This window comes from Melopsittacus undulatus, chromosome 3 (assembly GCF_012275295.1).
Source record: "Melopsittacus undulatus isolate bMelUnd1 chromosome 3, bMelUnd1.mat.Z, whole genome shotgun sequence".
Classification (NCBI taxonomy): Eukaryota; Metazoa; Chordata; class Aves; order Psittaciformes; family Psittaculidae; genus Melopsittacus; species Melopsittacus undulatus.
In genome coordinates this window covers 37,480,564-37,505,338 of record NC_047529.1, presented here as the reverse complement: position 1 = coordinate 37,505,338, position 24,775 = coordinate 37,480,564, and the positions used below count along the sequence as shown (strand labels likewise).

Genomic DNA, 24,775 nt, shown 5'->3' with positions numbered 1-24,775 from the left:
AATCCTGGCAATCCGAAGCTCTATTTTTAGTTATCATTTTTCTCTAGGGCCATACTGGTGAGGAAGTTGAGGAGGGTTAAACACACAGAACCAGTAGATCTCAGATTCCAGGATGCTCCATCTTTGAGAACATAGATTCTCCTGACCTTTATGGTTCTAGGCCATGAGAGACTTTGACTTTGTATGCCCATCTCCAGAAACAGTCTTAAGTCTCCTGAGATTAGTATATTCTCCTGCACATTTGGAATGCTTGGTTTTCATCTGGGATATTTTTGTGGTTTTGATCCCACCTCTCCACAAATTATATTCATTCTAAGAAGCCTGCAATTCTCCCTCTGTGTGTAGTCACAGAGGGCCCCTTTTTTTCTAAAGTTTTAAAAACAACCCAAGACATGTAACCGTAAGAAATTACTATACCACAGAATAAAGTATTGTTCAGGTCTGTGAAGAAGTTGAGAGAGGGAGAAGACCCAATAGTTGCGTAAAAATACAACTCAAGTGAGCAAAACAGAATTAAAAGAACACATTAGAAAATGTTTACTAGAAATGTTGAGAGGAGGAGGATAATAAACCTCTATTACCTCTTGCACATCACTTCCATTAAGCAGGATTTCCATCCCCATGCCAAGCAGCACAACTGCACAGTGATTTTACCACTTTCCTGAAGAGTTTCAGTGCTAAACAACAGTACCCAAAACAGAAACACATTGAAAACTGGAGGCAAATGATCTCACCACAAAATGCTGAACCCAGCCCATACAGTGGATCAAATTTGACTAATCATGAGGTCATGAGGACACATCAGCCTTCTTCCCTCCACCCCACCCCATAACGATTCAGCAGATTAGAAGGGAAATGCTTTTGGAAGTGGAGGAAAGAATTGCTCACATGGAAATTGCTAAAAAAGGAAAAAAAAATCTCAGTATGCTCAGCCTGTAAAGAAATATGAAAAGCCGTTTCTCCCAAGGTGGTGAACCAGGAGAGCAAACTACTCCTTCAAGATACTCCTCCTTCCTCCCTTTCCTGGTAGGATTAAGCTCTCCACAAGCAGACATTACAAATCTGGAGAGAACTAGACTTGTTTGTCTGGTGGCAATAACTAGTTACAACGGCAGGAAGAGGATCTTGATAAATTCTGCTGTGGACACTGCTTTTGGCAGGTCTGTGGGAGGAGGAAAACCTCTGCTCTGTGGCTGGATGGCTGCAAGGGCAGACAGTAAGCTGACCAAAGCCTTCAATCACCCATTCAGAGACCTCTCCTATCTTTACAGGAAAGGCAGAGAAGGAAAATAATACAAGGATGGGGCAACCCTTGCTCTGGTTTTTGTTGGATGGTATTTTGTATGGGTTTTTTTTCCCCTCCAAAAAGCAGTGTATCCAGAAATGTCTTCTTACTCATCAACCCATTAACACTTTTAAATCCTGGCACACACAGGCCAGGATTTGCTATACACAGATGGGAAGTCTGGGAGTCACACTGTGTGAAGGGATTTCTTTTCCTTCTGCTGGGATTATCCTACAACTACCAGAAATCCTCACAAATCCCCAGGTACCAGGCAGCAAACAGCACCAGGCTCAGAGCTGCAGCATCCTCCCTGCTGACAGGGACCCCAGTTGTGCCTTGCTTTGGCAGCAGCTTAAATACTGATGCTTGGAACAGCAATAACTGGCAACAGCATGCATAGGGCAGTTCACTGAGGTCTCCAAATACTTCCAGAAGGATTATTCCAAACCCAAAACCCCTTCCTGGCTTCAGCCCAGGACTTAACCTAGCATTTGAACGCCTACATGGTCCCTTGGAAAGGCTTAGCTCCTGAACTTCACATGCCTTCTGAGCAGAGTATCCTAAGGACAAACACTTCACCTCAAAACTGTGTTTTCTTCTCCTGCCACAGGGACTGTTTAAATGGCAAGATCATACATCTTTAAGTGGAATAGCAGTCAGGCTGAGCTTTCTTGGGCTCAATCACTAACAGGATGGAAAATGTTTCTGAATGCTATGAAACAAACACTGGCAGGAAGTGGAAAGTAGTTTCTATGCATGAAATGGACAGTTCGAGAAATAGTCTCCATTTGTGGTCTTTTCCACAACAGCAAGGTTTTCCTTTTGTAAGCATATTTTTCTCCCATTACTTATTCAATTTGCTGGAAATGAACATCAAATTTGCTCATCACCTAGAAGGAAAAGCATTGTGCTGCTGGAATGAAAAGCTCCAGAGATACAGCAGGAGGAGTAGGGGCTGCAATGTATTTCTAAGGAAGAGAAGGCTTTTTGGTGTGAAAATACCCATTTACTTGAGAGGTATCACAGGTTTTCTCTAAACTGCCCCTGGAGGATTGCTAAGCCTGACTTGGAAGTTCAGACACAATCAGCTAGAACACAGAACTGGTCAAATACAAGAGGAAGATACAGGGTGTATCAAGAAGAGGGATGGGGCAACCAGCCTGGGGAGTACGTAACAAAACCAACCAAAAGCCTTCCCATATATCCACCAGAAGGAAAGGAATCTGCCTCAGATCAATATGTACTCAGTGCTGGTGAGGTCACACCTCAAATCCTGGGTTCAGTTCTGGCCCACTCACTACAACAGGGACATTGAATTGCTGGAGAAGGTCCAGAAAAGGGCAGCAAAGCTTGTGAAGAGTCTGGAGAGCAAGTCTGATGAGGAATAGCTGAGAGAATGGGAGTCATTTAGCCTGGAGAAGAGAAGGCTCAGGGTAGGGATGTTATTGCTCTCTGCAGCTACCTGAGAAAGGGTGATCAAGTATTGGAACAGGCTTCCCACGGAAGTGGTGGAATCACCATCCCTGGCAGTGCTCAAAAAACACAGATGAGGCCTTCATGACATGGTTTAGTGTTGGACTTGGCAATACTTGGGTAAAGATTGGACTTTATCTTAAAGGTCTTTTCCAATCTGGTTGATTCTATATGCCAGATGTATGTATGTCAGATGGCAAGAACACAGAGGCCTAGCAAGAACCCCTCTTTACCAGAGTAACTGCACACAGGGATGGAAGGCAGGAGACTGCAGAAGCATCTATGTTAGTGTTCTCATTCAGATTACAAGGCTGTGCTTTTAAAGCAAGCTTCACATTTACTCCCACATATGCTTTTAATTGTGTCATGAAGCAGTGTTAAACCACAAAACCAGGATCTCTCATAAATGAGCTGGGAAATGGATTTCCAGAACATCCCTTATCCAATGCAGCCTCAGGTGGGCATTCAGTCCACAAGAACACACCACAGCACATCTGAAGTGAAAGAAGAACCCTAGCCAAAAATGTGTGTAGCACCAACTACTTCCTTGTAAATAAGATTTGTTTGTCCACAGTATATTCCAATGTAGAAATTGTCAGATAAACAATCTGATCCCATAGGTACTCTCTATATACCTCCTATCAGAGACATTGACAGCCTTTGAAGTGAGAAAAAGCAAGAAGAGGAAGCAAAAGTCACAATCTTGAAGTCAAATTTACCCTTCACACAGCTCTGCCATCAGTGTCAAGGACAGGAAAAGAGTTCCCCTACTTCATTTAACAATAAAAGTCTACTAGTTAAAACAACTATTTATTCTTCAGTCTCCCAAGAGGACACTCCTGTCATGTATAGCAACTCTGAATGGTTACAGCTGTGTTCTCTTAATGCCAGAGTCCATCAAAAGGTTTAGTTATGGCCTTTTCTTACATAGAAGAATACCATCAACAGCTAGCACAAATAAAAGTAATCTATCAAAAAAACCCAAATGGAATTCTTGAACCATTCATACTACACTTCATACAAACCTCCAGCTGAATTAAACTGATGAGCAACTAGACAATGACCAGAGCTGATTAATGGATAGAGGGTGGTATGGTACTTTGGCCATTCAGCCAGGTTTAAGTCTTGAATAGGTCCTTGCAGAAGCATTTGTCACATGTGTACAACAGACACTGCACTACCTCTCCTACTAATTAATGCTTGTTTTGATTCCAGAGATGGAGAAAGCTCCCTACAGAATTTCCAGGTCAACGCCCTTGTTTAGTTCTTTCATTCTTTTTAGTACAAATATAATGCATGTAGAAAAACAAAACAAAACAAAAAAACAAACAAACAAAAAAAAACCAACCAAAACCACAACACAGTAGCACACCTGCTAACTTAAAATCCCTCTATAAATAGAGCATTTGCACAAGCTGTTATGTATAGGCGACTACGTTAACTGACTGTAAAAGCCGTTTTTAGTAGCAGTATTTTTGTACTCTACCTGAATATTTATAGGATGGTGAGGAAATTCACACATAAGGTGTCTGGAGTAAGAGATAGCAACCATCTTCATTATGGTCTTACCCTGTGCTTCAGGAGGAACTCTAGGATGCCAAATCCTATCGAAGTACAACACAAGACCCACTTGCAGGTACTGAGTGCGGTCTATAGAAAGAGTGCCTCCATTTGTAAGCCATGCTTTCAAGGCAAATCAGACTCACAATTTGTGCAAGTGAACTGGTTTAGATGAAGCAACTACAAAGTAGTATCCCACTTCTAAAAGCAAACCCATTCACAGACCAACCCCAAACTGCAGCAACACAACTCTTGAAAGGATAGCTATTCAATACCAAATAGCTTTTTCCACTTTGAACACACAGGCTCATTCAAGGTTGTGAGCTAGGCCTCTTCATGACAGGCTGAGAGCAGCAGATCAGAGTATAATGCAAGTTTTCCCTCATCTCCAAACTTAAATGAAGTGTTCTGCGCAAATTCTGAAAGGTGACCATAGCATAAAACTGATTACATTCTTGGTTTCTCTTTGTTCTGCTTGTTCCTAAAACACTATCTCCCATACAAGAGCTTAATGCCTTTAGATGGTATCACACAATGACAGGTCTGGTTTTAATTATTGTACCAAAAGTGTCCCAACTAGACAGAGATCATAAGTAATGTTTTTTTCACTAACTCACTGTCATGGCCTGTCCTATCTACCCTAGTAGTATATAAATCCTACTTTAAAAAAAGGGCAATTTAAATTTAAACATTGTCTTCTCCTACCTCTCCTTTAAAAGGTCATTGCTTAAGTAAAAAGGCCTGAAAAACATGTGGTGCCCTGAGGATGTCTCTCAGCCCCATTCCAGCAGGTCAGAGGGTCAGCTCCAGGACTGTCTTATAATCAGTCTTCTGTTTCTGGAAGAGGAAAAACTAAAATCCAGCCAAATAATGTTGTTTGCATAAAAAAAAAATATGAAAGTCTCTTTAGGAAAGCTTTAGTGAGACAAACTCAAAATTCCTAATACCCTTTTGTGCAAGAGATGACAAGACCTCTTTGCAATTGTAATTAAAGTACACTACAAGCTAGCTTTAGAACTGGCAAAATATACCCACAGCTTAACTGCTTCCATGAAAAGCTTATGCAATGTGTACATAAACTGATAAAACCAGCACCTATAAAAGTCCACATAAACTTATTCGTCATTAGCATGTACTGACCTTATTTCAGTTCAGTTTTCCTCATTCATGAAAAAGAAAGCAGATGAGAGAACTCAGATGTTTCAATTTTTATTGAAAATCATTTGCCCCTGCAGTGTTTCATGCCTATTTTAACTAAGGCAAAGTGAAGAATGTTTGCATTAACTTTATTTGCATTAGCTGTAGCATGATATACAAATAGTCACTCAGACTTCAAATATGTAGCCTCATTTTATCGTCGTCCAGCTCTACTCTTCAATGCTCTCAAAGTTTTCTTCATGATTGGTGCAATTTCTTCAATAACAGCAAAACAAAGAGACCAGTTAGGATTACAGCTGTAAGGGACTTAAAATTATATTAGCATAATATTAAGCATATATTAACAGACAGCTTTACGATCTTAGTAAATTCCATTTACTTTTGATAGGCTTCTTTGCATCTTGAGTCATTACGCTTGAGCTACAGCTTCCATTGTTGCCAGCAGGGATGGGATTTGATGACGTGTGATTTGCATTTCTGGTTTCTGGAATCTTTGTTCTTTTAAAGAAAAAAGAAAAGAAAAAGGTGTTTGATATCAAACTACTATTTGCTTTGGCTCATTTTGGAAAAAAAGGGAAAACAAAAAGCAAACAACTGATCAGAAACATTTAAGACATGTAAAAATCAAGATAATTTAAATTAAAAGGGATCCCACTGATCACCTAGTCCATTTCCATTCTTGCACATTTTCCACTTATTAGATTTGATGCATCTTACTAATCTTTAAAATTAAATTATTGGACTTTGACAGATTAAAACATTTAGCAATATCATTGTGATTAATAATACCCTGTTTTACGGTTTGTTATTTATGTTCATTTTTCTCTTGGAATGCAGGTGAACTGCTAACTACCTCTCTGACAGAAAATGAGGGCAAATTTAAACAACCTTTCCTACCCCCAACACCCCCAAGTAGGAACGTCTAGCAAAAGGCACAGTAACTAACCCTAAATATTATGTTGGGATCCTCAACAGGACAAGAACTGAGGCAGACACAGATACAGAACTGATGTCTACTCTTAAGACAGTTAAGCCAACACAGCAATAAAGCAAGTGTCAGCATGATGTCACCAATCTGGGCAGCCTTGTGCACCTCAGAGCCAGTCACTGATATGTGCTGCCAGTTTTATATATATATATATATATATATATATATATATATATATATGTACACACACACCACTGCACACTGAACTGCAAACAGCAGCTTGCTAGGGATCTGCATGTCTGCCACAGGACCGTTTTATCTCCTGCAAGATCAGCTTCTTAAGTGAAGATTTCATCTGTAGAAATTCTACAACTTGCAAAACCAATAGGTGTTCAGGGGACATGGTCAAAGCAATGAAGTCAAACCTATTGTGCCTAAACAAGCTTGTTTTCTCAAGAAGGCAAAGCAATGACATTCTTACAGTTTCTTTCACACAACAGCAGGTCTTCCTAATTTATCCTGCCTGAGAAAAAACAAGCATGCAGGACTTTTTGAGTACATCGTTCAGCTACTGCTCCAGAGATTACTGGAGCAAAAAAGACATTTACACTACTACACTTAAAGCACCTAAACTGGAAGGCTGGTCTGTCACAGAGAGACAACCTCACACAGTGCAGCTGAAAGCAAAAGCCTAGCTTAAAGTGCCTTAACCTACTGCCTTGGTGGAGGGCTATCTTTCTCTTGAAAACAGCAACATTATGAAAAAAAGCTTTCCGAGTTCATCAGCTAAAGGTGCAGCTATAAAAACATTGTATCTGGTGCAAAAGTTGATTTTAAGAAGCTCCTATATCCAGGCTGTCAATCCTGCTCCATACACCACTGTCTTGAGCAGTAAGTCAAGGCTGCTCCACTAAGTCAAGTTCCAGAAACTCACAAGAAGCACAATTTCCCATGGTTTTTTAGGTCATCCCCCCTGCCATGCTCCTTAAGCTCAGCACAGTTCAGTTATCTTGTTCATGTGCCCAAGAACAGTCAATTACTCAGCACAACTGCAGGCACTGCAGCATCATGACAGCAACAACTTAAAATCGCTCTCCTGACATGTTCAGCTATAAGTCAGTCTTGAATCACATCTGCAGGCGCTTGAGTTTTATCCTTCCTGTTCCCAGATATCTATGACTAATATATTTATCAACTTGCACAACTGTTCCAGTATTCAGATTAATGAGAAGTGTTCCACCCGCCACTTCCCAAAGGGATAGCTTTGAAAGAGCTAGCTGAAGAGCAGTTATGCTGACATGAGAAAAACCACAGGCAGTGGGGACAAGGGAGTGCACCATGCTCACCAGCAGCCACAGCAGTGAATGACCACAGCTTAAGATACCTACATTCAGGCAGTATGAATACTCTTCATAGCTTTTATGGTCCAGCTTCTGGTACATGGACATATCAACTCATGGGGTGCTTCAGAATCAAATTGTTGATTTTTTCTTTCATACAAGAACAGACATTTAAGAAGTAAAAGCCAGTAGTCTGTCTCCACACAGTTAAGAAGTACATGCTGGTGCTATAGGTTTTACCTCCCTGTTGCAGCCATACTTTCAGATACAAGAGGGTTCATTAGGCTGACAGGAACAGCAGGACAAACACCACATCTTGGCTTTGGCTTCTGTGGCTGTTGAACTACTCTGAAGTACAGTGTCACAAAGAAAAGTTGGCTTTGTGCTGTGCAAAGGAAACATTTGTGGAATCCCAGTTCTTTGTTCCACCAGTGACTAGTGTTTACTACTAGTACAGCCTGACTGTTCCAAACACTCCTTTAAGCTGCCAAAGCAGAAACCTGACATCAGGGCTATTAAAAGTTGCAGAGATTCACTGAGTCAGCTATATCACTTCAGGCAGCTGACTGGGATTTTATGAAAGCAAAAGAATATGTGAGGCTACTGGTCAGGTTTAAAAAACAGAACATCAACACTGAAATCTCCCCAGGATGTCAAACAGCATTAGTGTAATGTGGAAAAAAACAGGAGCATCCACTCACTCGCCAGTTGGAAGGGTGAATTCATCACTGCCACTTGGGAGAAACATGTGATGGCAACACATATGCAGCAGAGGAGCATAAAAGGCTTAAGAAGTTAGTTTCTATTCACTAGCTGCTTAAAAAAGCAAGTAGAAAGTCATTTATAACTTCAAAAAATATTTTGCCAGCAAGATTTTTGTACTGACAAAAGACATCTAAAATGAAAAGGATAGTACAGAACACTTACTTGCACTTGTCTATGGGATGAAGCTGGGTGACAGGTCCTGCTGTCCCGTGGATTTCTTGCTGCCTGCGAATGTTCCTTGGTGGTTTTGCTGCACTGGTCATATAAGCCATTTTTACTTGCCGGCCTAATATGGAAGAAAAGAGCAGAGGATATGTGACTTCTTTTGCCCTTTATGGTCAAAGTTCAGTTGATAATATAGTGTGGTAATTCCTATGTTTAAATTTAGGAAAAACTAATTCAGGAAAGCAGAATCTGGTACCAAAGTAGTAACTGAACCATGGCAAATCATATATAGACTGTATGCAGTATTTCTTCATTTTAACATTGCTATTTGTAATTACATTTGCAATCTTTTCATTGCTGCTTAGAATCCACATTCTAACCAGGAAGGTAAGATTGTCTACTGCATGCTGCAAGTATTATGCATTAATGTATTGTATTATTGCATGCATATTTTTTTAGCAACTTGTAAGTTAAAAGGAACAGTGTTCTTTCTTGATATCTTCTCTTAGAGGTACACCAGTAGTGCTCAGTGCAAACAAATCACTAAAGCCTACATATAAAGCATCAAGAATAGCAGAAGAAACTGAGTTTTGTAAGTGTAAAAGCTAGCCATGGATTCTACCTTTTGGTTTCTCAGACTGAGCTGAAATAATATTTTTTGTAAGTGTCTTCAGTTTTTCTTCTCTCTGATTAAACAGTCTCAAGTACATTTCACGCCAAGACTCATATTCCAGGAGGCTCTTGCTTTTAAAATCTCTCTGGCAGTGCTTCTTCCACAAGTGGTCACATTCTTCTGTAAATGTCTAATTTGAACACAAGATATCTTAAGTCAAAGACTTAAAAATAGCATTTTTCGAGAACACCTGTTAGCTGAGCCTACAGACAAATCTCAATCCCTTGGTGGAGAAAGATGCAGGACAAATCCCACCACACATGCTGCCACAGGTACCCTCAAGGATGGAGAGTGGCAACATCATGCTGAGATTCTGACTTCAGTCTAGAAATCCCATAGCTTCATATAGCAGAGCTCTGCTCTATACTTGAGTTAGTGAGTTATGCTCACAAGCCACAGTTGTGTTTCCAGCACAGGCTCAGGCCACACCAGATCTCAACTGCAGCCATGCAGAAAAATGGCCAGCTGGCACTATGAAGTGCTGAACACTCCATGTCCAAATGCACCACAGAGCCAAAGTTCTAACAGTGTAGATAAATCTACCACACATGAAGTCTCACCCCAGATACTTCCCAACTGGCATGCTTTCCAGCCTTAACAGTTTAACTTGGAAACAGCTGGTTCTGTAACAACTTTCCCAGCTACATCAGCAGTAAACACAGAATACTCTTTTTCCTTATTTTTGGAAACAAAAACACTTCTCTACCCACACTGGCTTCCATTTAGTCAACAGTAATAATTCTACAAAATGCTTTAAATCCTAACACTTGAGAAAGGAAGGCTTGATAATGACAGCTAAATTCAAATAAGTAAGTATTCAAAATAGAAAACCAGTATAACCCATGCAGAAACTTTATCACAAAAGGCACAAGGAAGGCAGAAACAGATGCCTTATGTCCTCCATGGTCCCCTGAATTTAATAAGGCAGAAATTACCGGATTACATTGCTCTATTCGAAGCAACTGCTCTGGTGTGCAATGTGTTAGCACAGGCTCTAGGATTTCAAAAGGCACACCTCCTACTTCATGCAGTGCTACAAAAGAGGACAGTACTTTTAGTATTTCATTTATTTTAGTCAGTGGGTAACACCACTCAAACACTTTAAAAATAAGAATAAAAGTTAATTTTAGCATACACTGACAGAACACATGTTTTGAAGTCAGGCTATGAAAATATTTATAAATCAGCAGTTCCATACCGACTGGCAGTTTTATCTGAGGATGGAGAAAGCATCTTTGAATAGCTATTGCCCTGTCTTTACCAATGTGCATCACTGCTCTCTGCCTACACAAGGGAATAAACAATTTTTTGATTACCCATTCTTATTTATGTAAACAACCATCTCTGAGGGGGGAAAAAAATATCAGCAGGCTTTCTGTTTTATAATCCACAGGACATTATATTTTAACTAAAAATTGGAGCTTTAAGAGAAGGTAAGCTTTCAAAACAAAGGTACATTTTAGCATGGCTGTAAATCCACTTTATTTACGTGCCTTTCAACCTGCTCCAAGTCACCATTTATAGGGAAAGGCAGTATCTTTTAGCAGGCCAGTTGCCAGAGAAATAAGCAATGAAGAAATAAGTCAGACAGTCTGCTACAAATCCCTAAAAGTACTCACAATCAATATTATTTTGAAGCACACGGATGCACTGTTCATACAGTGGAAGCATCTTTGAAAGACAGGCCGGCTTAGAGCCAGAGTAAACTTGCATTTTAGAGTTCAGTCTCCGTCCTGTGAATTGAACTGTTTCACTGGCTTGCTGTGGTGCTTCTACAACAGGTGCTATGGAAGCTGCAAACAAAACATCAGGCAGGGATTCCTTTACCTCCTGACATTTTAAAATACTTTAAACATTCAGCTGAGAGAAACATAGCTGGTAGGATATACACATATTCATTTTCTTGAAATACAACATTACCATGCTAGTTTTGCAGCCCTTACATGCATTATTACATTTTACAGAAGTATAACACCAAAACATGTGCATTGCAAGTGAGCTGCACCAATTCAAACCAGCCTTATATAATTTAGCCCAGGTTTTACATGAGCTGTATTCACATCTAAATTAGTCTGTTATCAGTCAACAGCACATTGCTGATCTTCCTGAGCTATCCTACAGAACCCAGAAGCTGCAGTGGCAGTGATGTTTCAAGACCAGATGGATACAAAACCACTGAAATCTCACAAGAGATGCTAGGGGAACCACCAGCACTTTGTGTCACTGACCTATAAAGGTCTTAGAAAGTTCCTAGGATGAAGGTAGACCTAGTGCTTCTTATATTTGTTTTATATAAGGTGTACTAAGGCTTTGCCTATTGTAAGGTATGGACAGGAGTAAAGACAAATGGAGCCTGTAGAACTACCACCTGATCTACGCCTTCTCTACATCTGTGATAACCTTCCACAGTATTTCTTTATTCAGCAAGTTGTAAGAGCCTTTATAACTCCCTTCAGCTTCAACATGATTTCCACAGATGAGAAAGTGAAGGCAAGGCATTTCTTTGCCATGGACAGATGATCTAATATAGTTTAATTAGGAAAAGGGATAAAAATGTCTCCACACAGAGCTGTAAAAACCTGCACTATTTCACATTTATCAGCCTTGCATATCACTTACCTTTAAAGTCTGCAGCATATGAGGGAGATGAGATTGAGATGTCTGTCAGAAATTTAGGCAGTGGAGTATTAAGAAGATCTTGGAGGGATGCCACCTTGGCCTGTGCACAGACAAGGAAATATTGCTTCAATATTACAAATCTGGGTTTACTGAGGCTTAAAATAAGCTACAAAAACAGCCCTTAAGCAAATAATGAAGTTAACTAGGATAACTGGAATAACTGCTTTTCTGCACTAACATCTAGTCACTGGATTACTTTTCAGCACACCCTTTCATATTCTTACTTACCAAGACTACACAAAAGGATCTTAGGGAGATATTTGCAATTAGTGCATAAAAAAGGATTAATGAACAGAGAACATATGTTCAGCTAACAGGGTTTCAGATAAATCACTATTGAGGTTAGAAGCATGCAGTGAATGAGACAAAACCACAAGATGACAGAACCACACTTAAATGTTTAAAGGCAAACTAAGTCTCCTATATTGCACTAGATAAACTGATTAGCCTATTTGTTTTCCACAGATAACCCCTTAAAAAGGAATTTAAAGAGACTGCAATCTGGCAGCTACAGGTCCCTACAAATGCTTGGCATCATATGAACATCTAAATCGGGTTTTAGGTGTACTCCAATTTTAAGCTAGGCACAGTCCAAAACTTCACCCTGAACTTCACCTCAGTATCTTTAATAACTTTTCATAACTGCTTGAATATACAAGATTTTTCCTCAGTATCATACTAGAGTATCATACACAAGTATGATACACATATCTAGAATATCATACACAGAGTGTATGCTAGAGTATCATACACAAGCCTCAACATTAATATTTCTCTATTTGGACAGAAGACATCACATTCAGATTGCAGATCTACCACAACAGGTAAAGCCTGGTGCTTTCACATCACAGTAAAGACTGAAGAGATCTCCAATTCCCAGTGTGCAAAACGGCTTCATTTAAAAGGTCTAATTAATGCACATTTAGATCTACTTTGGCTCAGAGGAGCTATTTAAGCCTCATCTCCCTCAAGGACTAGGATATTTCAATTTACAAACATATAAGCTATTGTTAGATGCTGCACTGTGGTTTACTTCAGTGCCTTAAAAGAAAGTTCAATTCTACCACATATCTTAACATTCACTCTTACAAAGTATAGCATCTGACAAAATGACTGTGCTATACACAAACAACTGTGGTATTGCCAGTATGCAATAAATCAGATGCGGGGAGGAGAGGGGTGCACCCCAATTACTGCAATTATTAGCAACTGCAATACAATCATCATGTCAGAACCAGGCAAGCTGTTGCTGAAAATAAATTAGCTGAATTTCACTGAAAATGAGTCCAAAGCATTTATTCATCTGCAGTTTATTTGCTATTATCTCAACCATGCAATGGTTTACCTTTTTACTGGGAGTCTCCAATTGAGTATCCTCACATTTTTTTACATCTTCCTCTCCCTCTTTCACATAGGAAAAGTTTGAAGTCTTTTGTAGTAGCAAGCTGTTTTTTTGTTCAGAGCACTTTTTCAGCCGTGCACCTGCAGAATAAGCCTTCCTCTTTCTTTTCTTTGTAACCTGATCATAAGTAAGGTAAGATTCAAAAGACATAGTAGGGGGCTCAAATTCTTCATCACTAGATAATTTGGCTTTGCTTTTTAGGACAAGTTTTTGTTTTGGTTTCTTCACATGCTTAGGATTCCTCTTATTGGAAGCATCCCTTCTAGGCTTTTCCTTCAGCTGTGGTGAGTCTTCATTGGCTACAGAGGAATGCTGCTCTTCTGAAAAATTCTTACTCTCTGTAGAGGTTCTCTCTTTGAAGTCATTTTCTTTAGCTTGAGGACTGGTACCCTGAGAAGCATGCTCATAATCACCATTGCTATATTCTTTATTATCACATTCTTTTTGAGACTCAGAATCTCTACCTTGGTGGATCTTTTCACTACAAGTATGCTGCTTATTAAACTTTTTAGAATCAGGAGCACTGTCGGAACTTCTGGAAGTCAGTACAGATGCTCTGGACTTCTCTGAAGACCTAACCTCCTTGGAAATTGAAGACTTTGTCTCATCTTTTTCAGTATTTTGTTTTCTTTCTCTGTGAGTGCTGAAACATTAAAAAAAAAAAGAAAAACAAATCACATTCCATGCTATATCTGATGCTAAATTCCTCATCAATCTTTTTACCTATATTAATAAAACTAGAAACATTAAAATCACAAAATGCATCATAATTTTAGAAGCCCCAGACCTGTGCTCTGCTGTGCTCTCATACTTCCATTATCAGTACAGAACCCCAAAGCAGCAGCTCTTGGGTCCAGCACCACTAATACTGCAATAAGAACTGACAGAAAGACAAGTTGGGGGTACAACCATAACTGTCGGTAGAAAAACATGCCCAAAATGCTTACAGGGTGTTGGATACCACTTTTTACACAAGCTTTCCTGTATGCTTTATAACAGACATGGTACTTGAAATAATGAAGAGACAGAATTTATGACATACTCTGGAGGTGATACAGATTACAACAGGTCAGCCTGCTTATCACAGTTTCTGGTATTCCACCTTCCTATTGTTTGAACAACTTCAGACTTAAAATGCACTATTTAATCTAAACCTCCGGCTTTCTCAGCTTAACTGCGTCAAAATGTCAAAAGTCTGCAAAATATCAGAAGTACAGTCAGTCTGGACATGGTGGTGGTGGCTGCTTCATTCTGAAGAATTAACACCTCTTCAGGGTGACTCCTTCAGTACTGGAAGCCTCTCTCAGGCCACTTTAATAAGAGCATTATAGGAAAGCCATTTACAGAGCAAAATCACTGGAGAACTGCTTTGACATCTTAGAGAAAGCTTTAACTGCTAAATGCCATTGCTTCGCTTTCATATCCTTAGTTCTGTCTTCTCACATCACAATTTCATATTCACCTAAAGCTTTTCCATATAATTTCATATGAAAGAATTATTCTGTCCTTTTTTCTTTTCTTCTTTTATTGCGTTGAAAATGAATTCTGCAATTCTTAGTAAAATTGACATGGGCTCTTCACCTTTGATAGCAGCTGCAGGATTAGTTGGTTTGTCAGCTCTTATCAACAGTAATACTTTCCCTTTCCGCCTCCCATTTGCCTCTGAAATAGGTAGAAATTAAAGATGACCATCTGATGAAGCTGCTGTCAGGCTGGGACACGCTTACTGTCCCCTTTTTTCAGTTTTTAGCAGCTGGCACTTCTCACTTCCTGATGAGAGTACATCATTATACCGAGTCAGCCCACCATTCACTCTTGAATGAACTATCACTTCTGGGAAGAAAGAGCAAGCTTCCTATGATGGAGCTAGATTTTTTTTCAGTGATATCCAGTGATAGGACAAGGGGCAATGGGTGTAAACTGGCGCATAGGAGGTTCCACGTTAACATCAGGAAGAACTTCTTTACTGTAAGAGTGACAGAGCACTGGAACAGGTTGCCCAGGGGGGTTGTGGAGTCTCCTACGTTGCAGATATTCAAGGCTCGCCTGGACAAGTTCCTATGTGATGTACTCTAGGTTTCCCTGTTCTTGCAGGGGGGTTGGACTAGATGATTTTTCGAGGTCCCTTCCAACCCTTGGGATTCTGTGTGATTCCCTTAAGAGCAGTGCCCACCATTGCCTTAGTCCCACTTGCATAGGCTGGGACTGAACTTGTGCCAATCAAAAGAGGCAGTCAAAGTGTGAGTGCTGGATGGCTAATTGACCAATAGTGGTTACTCTGATTTGTCTGCTGATATTTTATAAAAGCAAAATTAATTTCTACCACTCAGTTTATGTATTTGTCCTAATGCTTGCCATTCCAAACACCTTCCTAAGCTTTCCAAGCTGTATTTTATAAAGTTACACTACAGTATAATTAACTTTCAGAAAAAAGTTAGCTCACCTACCTTTTCTTTTCAGAAGGAACAAGTTTCTTCCATTGTTTTACCAGGGTTTTAGCTATTTTCCCAGCAGTGGCATGTTTCCTAAAATTGTTAACTGCTTTGCCTATGCCAGTTTCCTGTTGAAGACAGTGCAAGAAAGATGGGCAGAATAAATCAAACAACATCCCAAATAAAATCTTCTTTAAAACCACTACCAAAAAAAAAAAAAACAACATAGTAGTCAAAGTAGCCTTATGGCAGCTAAAAAAATAAACACACTTTTCATGCCACAAACGGAACTGAAGGCAGATATTTAGAACCAAATATGGGGAATAAAATGCAGTCTTAATACATAAAACTGAGAAGTCATTTTCATCCATTAAATGTATTTATTTCAGTAATTACACTTGGCTCAAATGCTTATGCCCACAAAATCCATACTGCTCCACTGAGTTACATTTATCAATTCAAATTCCCTTTAGGCTTACGCAGGTACATTTTAGCATGTTAGAGAGGACGTATGATAGATATACTGTAATGCAAAATGCATCTCAACCACAATAGTAGCAGAGGAGTTACAGAAGCAGAGTTCATATAACTAAACTCAGTCTCAGCCACAGGGGAAATAAGAAAGGATATTTAAAACCTGTCATTTTCTGTTTTCCCCAGTACAATTATTTTCATGTTAGCATTTAGTCTATTTTTGTTTTTCAAATGCATCAAAAAATATGTGGAGTCCCCAGCTGTGAGACAACTCTTTACTTGACTCGAAGGCTTTCAAAGTCTGTAATAATATAATACATATAAAACATGCAAGTTTCTCATATAAAACATGTAAGTTTTCTGGGAACATGAGTTGTTTGCAGAAGCCCTTTGTTATTTTAAACACCTAATTGCAATTTTGTTTTCCAACTGAAAAAAAAAAATCCTCAGCATTTTTCTTCTCAGAATATAGACACTTTGCTCATAATAGCTCAAAGCCAGTGTGAGAACTTCTAATACAAAATTTGATAGGATGCATCTTGGATAAGGATACAAGTCTCAAGTATCCTTACTTTGGATGCCTGCTCTTTAAATGAAATAAATTAATATTGAACTGCTAATAAGAGACAAGATTTAGACAACTGACCTAGAGAACATTTTACCCATATTTGCTTAGTTTTACACATTGACTTGAAATCAGTTTTATAGTGAGAAGAAACCAACTCTGAGCAGTAATGTATTCTCTGTATGCTCAGATTCTTGATCAGTACTACCACTGCTGCCATAATACTGCATTCATCAAGCTGTATGCCCAGCTTTCACGTCATATTTGGAAAAGACTTCATGATTCCCTGTACAAACCTCTAAAGAAATCATGATTAAGAGTGAAAATTACAAAACACCACATATTCTGTGATTGCAGATCTCTGACATTCACACTGTAAGTCACTATGGAAGAGTAATGTATTATTGGTCACTTACCACTAGAATATCCAGTGATATATCCAAATTCCGTAGTACCTCAAGTGTTTCTATAATCTGGAAGAAAGCATCAGCTTCATAAATTCTATTCTATTTTTCTCATTCTGACTCACACATTTAATCCAAAACCACTCAATAGTGTTAAAAGGGACATCCAGTAACTCTGGGAAAAGTACTCCTTTACTGCACAGCAGGACTGTGTCTGAAGTCTGGACGGTGAACCAGGATAGTTCTGCCAATCCCCCAATTTCAGTAACACCAGAAAATCCAGTAGGTCTGAATTTACCATAAATTATATTAAAGATCAATAATACAGTAGTACACCTGTAGAACAGACTACCTACATATGCTCACACTCCTTGCGTAGCAGTGACCCTTATTTGCCACAGAACCAAAAGAAAAGCTGTTATTATGCAGAACCACCATGCACAAATCAGCAAGACTCCCAGTCAGCAGCACCATTTTTCCATCGGCCCAGGCCAAGAAAGGCCTATAGAACAGGTGGGACCCCATTTGACAAAAAATAATGGTTTTGAAAACTTAACTGCACTTAGTATGTTAAAAAAACAAGCTCAAGCTACAACAGCTGTTTTGTTTCACACTGATAAAACACGCGCCTGCTACAAAGTTCAGTGTTTTCCATCAAAACGGAATTTTTTAAATACAAAATGCTCATATTCCTATGAGAAGTGTTTTAATAACACAGAAGTCTCATTTATAAGCAGAGTATAAATTTCTTTGGCAATATAATCAGTCCCTTGGGCAATGGGTATATAGCACCCCCAGAGTCTTGCAGTGGACCACACACAAGCAACTTGCCTCATTTTTCACAGTCTTCCATGGAGCTATGTTATGTAGATGACCAAACTGATGTGCAACTGAACTAACAGCATTTCTTAGGGCTTTCACAAAGCCTGAAGTTGTTCAGATTGTTGCCTCTTAAATGCAATGGCAAGAACTTGCAAGAATGCAAAACACACTACCCAGAAAACTACCAGAAACTTCTAACAACAGTAATAGCTATGCTAACTTAAATAACCAATGAACTGTCACTTATCATATCAGATACTGCTTCTGAAATGGTGCTGCAGGAGGCAGAAGAGGTACTAGAATAAGCAAGTATCAAACTTGAAGCAGCAATTTACAAATTGCAATGGGGGATATTTTTCTCTACTGTTTTAAGTTCCACTGTTCCTATAAAGCATTAGTAATGTAATCCCACATTTGACACTGAATTTCACTGTATACAGTGGGCTCTATCCACATGCCTAATATGCAGTTCTTAGTGCAAGTCATCCACCTTGTAACAGCATTTGAGACCTAGAGAAGTACACGAGAAATGCTTCACAGCACAGGAAAAAAATGAGAGAAGCTGTAATGGTAAGACATACACCTAAGACCAGAGGTAGCAAATCAACTCTCTCCCACTTAAGTACAAAATGGCAGCATACCTACAAAAAAAAAAGCTCGCTGAACTGGTACAAAAGCCATGTGAAGTTTTGTTTATCTCCTATTTAAGATTAAGAGAGACCATGAGCCAGAAAGTTGTGTTTAAGACTACATATAACAAAGTTAAAAACAATTTTGCATTGCACCAGAGCTATCCTTCCTTCTGAGAAGGATACAAGCTTAACATTTAACTTGTTCCCAGATGCATCACAGGTATAGGCTACACATTTAGCGACCTGAAGACTTCTTCTAAATAGTCCCACAACAGGAAAAAATGTGTGGCAAAGATGCGTAAGTAGAAAAAAAAAGTAATTGCTTGCAATGTTAATTACAAGCATTAGAAACTATGTTATCAGTGTCAAGTTAGGTTGGTTGGTTGTTTAATTTAATTTAAAAATATATCCCTATTTATTTAATTTATTTTGCAGTAACCCATTGCTGACAGGTTATGCTGGGCTACATAGGATGACTGAAGCAGTATAAACCACCGGGAATAAATTCCACAGACAAGAGACAAATCTGCACATGGAAGAACAGCGGAAGATTTTTTTCCATCAGGTTACAAAAACAAGCACAGGGATTTTGACTGTTTCCTTTTGACAGGCTTCGGACTATATTAATTCATAAAGCAGAATTAATTTTAGAAGAACAGATTCAGGAAGAAGGCCATTCCTATTCATATAATTTCAATGCAACAGGACAAATTACAAAAGCACCTAGATAACAAGTATGTCCAAAAGCAGTCAACACATTTTAATGAAAGACAAAACCTTCTATGTTTTCTAAACCAAAGACCAAATTGTTCATTTTGCTTTCCTGAAATGTGTTTCACATTTGGCAAATTAAGACACACAAAAGGGTTTCATCAAGAAGAAAATAGAAAGCATTGATCAAGCATTCTGACAAACCTTTTAGAAGTGATCCTGATCTCTTGAAAGCAGGGAACTGCTCAAGCTACAGTGAGATGCACAGAACCAGCAAAGGAAAGAGCTCCACTTACCTTGTACTGTAACTTGGTAATGTAAATGGAAGCACCCAGCCTGCCAGTAGGCATTACCCATCCCTAAGCTGTTAGCACTTAAAACCAAACATATTTACAAACACAATCAGCAAATTTAATTTGTGAAGAACATCAGTACATCAGAGAAACTTTATGTACATTTATCCTATTTGCTAAAGAGCTCTGATTTATTTATCAGACTAAGCATGGATGTTTGGTTTTTAAAGCAAAAACACCAAGCTCCAATATCTATCAGACTTTAGTGAAGGTCACAGAAACATATACTGTGATGCACAGACAGAGTAAAGCTTGTCACTGAAACTAAAGCTTGTTAGAAACAAACTTTGGTGTCATTGTATTTATATGGTAGAACATTACAGTTATTGTATGATGGTGCTTTGAGCAACATGGTCTAGTAAAAGGCATCTCTGCCCATGGTATGGGGATTGAACTAGATGATCTCTAAGGTAGCTTCCATGCAAACCATTTTACGATTCTATGAAAATAAGGCAAAAAGAGAAAGCATTTATCTCAAGCTCGTTCTGAGCACGCCTTCAAGAACAAGATGAAGATTGACCATTCAGGTGCCCCGCTCTAACCATACCATTTACTGAAGCATCTGTAGCCCATCTGGCTCTTATCTCACTGGGGTGTACCCAGTAACTTCTTTTCCCCAAGTTCTTCCATATGTACACAACACATACGTAACCCTCCACTGGTTTTCAGACTATTTTACCTTTCGTATCACTACTAGCTATACCCTATGGAAAAACTCTATTGACTTTAAAAGAGATGGTGAACTTCACAGAAAGTAAAGTTTATTAAAAAAAAAATTACAAAGAACATAGATGCTACCTCTATATACAATTCCTGAACTATTCTATGTAATTTCTAAATACTAATTTCTAAAGAATGATCCAAAGCTTCTAGGATTGTTGGTTTTACAATAAACAGCATTCTAAGCAAGCCCAAGGCACAGACCTTCATACAACACACAGACAACAGAAGCAGAGCCTCGTGGACAAACAGGGCTAGAACACTCATACTGCTCTGAGACAAAAGCAAAGGTGACAACAGGAGCAAGAGGGAGCTAAAAATGAAGGGAAGGAAGGAAAGCAGGGAGGCATTGGAAAACAGAGAGCAATGGTAATGAGCAGTGGGTAAGAAGCATGTGAGCAAACAACATTTTCCAGAGTCAAAACTGAAAGTGATGATAACAGCAGGTCCCAACTGAGCCAAGTTTGACCACTTCCCACCGCACCAGTGTTGTGCCATTATCCCTTATACAAGTGTTGTACAATCTCATTATTTTTCTACCTTAGCCTGGATCCTCAGAAAGGATGAGGCCCATTAACAGACCCCCAGGCCTTCTGTGGTCCAGGGACTGGCTCAACATTTCACCCCAGTAGCTTTCCCCTGCTTCCTCTCCTTCCCTCCTTGCCCACTAGCTGCGTATCTCTCTCTCCCTGAGGAAACCCCATGATTAGCTCATGCTGATCTGTAACACAGCCCATGGAATTTCAGCAAGTCCATAACTTCTGGCTGAGCTAGACACCTTGTTGGAAAGGTCACCAAGACTCTGAAGACAACACAGTAGGAAACCCAACACATTCCCAAGTCATTCCTCTGTTCTCTATCAAATCCACACACCCCCCACCAAAACACAGCACCACAACTGTTTACTAAAAAAATGTGCCTAGTTTTGTTTCCAGCTACTGAATCTAATGACCTCTTTCTGCTAATGAAATGTTTCTTTCAAACATCTTATACAATACAAATGTAAATATTAATCACGTACTTTACCTTCATTTTTCAATTTCATCAAGTTATGCTAACCAGACCTATAGCCATTCTCGGTCTATCTTTCCAGCTTGGCAGTGTTGTTTTTAAAAACAGGCCCCAGAACAGGATGTAATATTCCTGTAATTGTCCTTCTAATACTATATAGCAGTAATAACCCTGCTAAGCTACCCAAAGATAGCATTTACTTCATAAGCCACTGCATTGTGCTGCAATTTCATGCTCAACTGGTAATACATCAGAGCTCCGAATCATTTTATGAGTCAATGCTTTCCAAAATACAGTCTCCTATCCCAAGTGACCTACATTCATAGCTCCTAGCTGTGACTTTCCACTGAGCCATGTTAAAATGCATGCTGCTCAAATGAATGTAGCCTAGCACATGATCAAAGCTGGTTTCTAGAAGGGTCTCCCTTCATTCACCACAAATTACTCCAGTATTTGTAGCATTTCCCTACCGCACTTGCTGTCTTCTAAATTAAGAAATATTTGAGTAGCAACATGTCCAGAACAGATGCATAATAAGCTCTCACCCCAAAAATCCCACCACAAGCCCACAACCAAAACCACAAATGCATATTATTTTTTCATGAGGTATAGCACTCATTTTTGGTGAGTGCAACTGAAATCCATTTTATGTATTGCATCAGGTCCATAACACTGCTACTGTAATCAGCATCATACAGAAGCAAGTCAAATGCCTTGAGAGATTTGCATATATTTATGACAGCTGGTGTCAGTTGAATATAACTTGAGATAAATTTGGCAGGACATATCTACATAAAGCCTCAAAGTGGCATGGATCATGCCACCATCCTTTAATTCTATAAAAGATACATCTTATATGCAACATCATGCAGCTGTTCTCATTCCTCCATGATCAATCTCAATGAAGACCATTTCATCTACCTGTATAAACAACAGCACAGTACTTTTTTCTCTCCTGCTGAAATTCTGTGATACCTTGAGCATCATTCAATACTGTCATGGTTTAAACCAAGCCGCACAGAGCTCATTCACTCACTTCCCCACCTTGCTTCCCCAGCTCCCAGAGAGCTGGGAAGGAGAATTCAAAGAATGTAGCTCCCACAGGTTGAGATAAGAACAGTTTAATAACTAAGGTATAACACAAATCACTACTGCTACCACCAATAATAATAATAATGATAAAGAAAATAAATAACAAGTGAAGAGAATACAACACCTCGCCAGCCACTGACACATAACTCACCCCACCCTGCCCGACCGAGCACTGACCGATACCTCCTCCATCCCCACAGAGCTCCAGCCCTTCCAGGTAACTCTCAGTTACATCCTGGGTATGACGGGCTATGGTATGGAATACCTCATTGGCTAGCCTGGGTCAGGTGTCCTGTCTCTCTTTCCTCCTGGCCTTCCCTCCTCCCTGGCAGAGCATGAGGCTCAGAAAGTCCTTGACCAGAGTAAACATTTGAGCAGTAACTAAAAACATAGGTGCTATCAGCAACTGTTCCCAGTCCGAAAGTCAAAACACAGCACTGCACCAGCTACCAAGAAGGAGAAAAATGACTGCTACTGCTGAACCTAGGACAAATATCTAAATCATTTGTTTTGTTTGGTCAATTCTCTGAAAACTCATTGGGGTAGCTATAAAACATCACATTAAGAAGCCTTTGACATGAACAATAGATGTTCTGCATCTTCTCTGGTTACTATGAGATCAATAAATATTCAGCAATTATTAAAAAGTGACAAGAAATATTATTCTCCAGTACAGAAATATCTGACACCACCAACACTTGGACACACACATCTGTAATGCTGATACACATACCTAGAATTTTCCTCTTTGCTTTTAAACATGATAATCATGTTTTCTATTACTAGATTTACCTTTTATTAGCAGTGCAATTCATGAGTGCCAATTTATGGCTATCAGTTTCTCACTTCCCCAGTGACTCCTTAGTCCCTGTTATTTGTAAATATTTCTATTTCAGTAGACAGCTTCTCCAGGGACAGCAGAAGTGCTGTAGCACCACCATTAGTCTCACTTTATGTAGCACCTGCTTGAAGTCATGCTACAAAAACTGTGCATCTCCTTCCTTAACAGAACCCAACTATAGAGCTATTCACATTTTTTCACTTGAGTTGAAGATGTTTTGAAGCTTATTGGTTTGGGATCACTTAAAAATTAATTACCTCTAGAGCTGTTTGTCTTTTCCCTTTCAATCTCTTGTTCAAAACAGCATATCAACACCAACCCCAGGCATTAAAAAAAGTCAAAGACTGTAACATCTGATAACTTCTGTTGCACAAGGGATTTTAAGTCTACTGAACTGCAAATTGAAACATCAGAAGCAGCACCTGCACAGATATTTGCATTTTGCACAGATAAAACCTACAGCATTAGCATTCAGAAAGATAAACCATTACTGGCTAGGAAAATCAGTGTTTTCATATATGTATATACACACACACTTTGAAAAGACACAGTAGGTATGCTTAATAACTAAGCTTCTCAAGTTCATTAACTATCAAAATGCATCGCATTTCGCTGCACCCTTCAGATCCAAATACTTCTACAAACTTGTATCAAATTTTAGTGTCTTAGAAATCTATCACAGCAAATGCATTCTGTATTTTCAAATGGAATTCAACACCCAAAGACAACCCACCCTTTTGAATACACCTTCAGTCAAATGTGATGAATTACTTCGCAATACATCTTTGCTTCCATTCCCTTCAGGGTCCAGGCTGCAACTCAGAGAATGAAGATGTCTTCTTCCCCCCTCAGCTGCCCTGTAGCCTGTGCTTATCTCCCATCTGCCTCTGTACTTCAAGAGTGTCAAGCACAACTTCCATAGGCTGCTCTGATCCATCTCCCCACTGATGCATGCTTGCTTCAAGTATTCCTTATCTAGTCCTTGCAGCTACTACTACCCTACAGAGGTTGTTAGATTTTTTTATTATTATTCCCCCCCTCCCCGAGATAAGAGCAGCTTTGGTCCTGAGCACCAGGAATAAGAATGCAGGGTGTTACAGCACCCATTCCTCTTGCTGCACACCATTAAAGCAGAAATACCCATTTCACCAACAAAAGCCCTTATGAACACAGAAATTAGCACCTTGCTGTTGCATTTTCACCTTCTGGCCAGGCTGACAAGACTTCACACAGCCAATTCTACCTGTTAGATGTAAGAACATCTAAGAGATTAGGTACAAGAACGCAGCC

At 39.3% G+C, this 24,775-nt stretch overlaps 1 protein-coding gene across 1 annotated transcript; it reads right to left on the bottom strand.

Annotated features, from left to right (window-relative positions):
- Positions 1-5,511: 5,511 nt before the first annotated feature.
- On the bottom strand, positions 5,512-24,422 carry LOC101874994 (elongin-A-like). Its single transcript, XM_031052721.2, has 11 exons — positions 24,219-24,422; positions 17,316-17,372; positions 15,876-15,988; positions 13,372-14,071; positions 11,967-12,066; positions 10,967-11,140; positions 10,283-10,380; positions 9,297-9,477; positions 8,672-8,795; positions 5,856-5,974; positions 5,512-5,731 (listed from the first exon to the last, which is right to left on the bottom strand). Exons 1-11 carry the CDS (start codon positions 24,420-24,422, stop codon positions 5,670-5,672), a joined length of 1,932 nt encoding a protein of 643 aa, XP_030908581.2. The 3' UTR covers positions 5,512-5,669.
- Between the last annotated feature and the right edge of the window lie 353 nt (positions 24,423-24,775).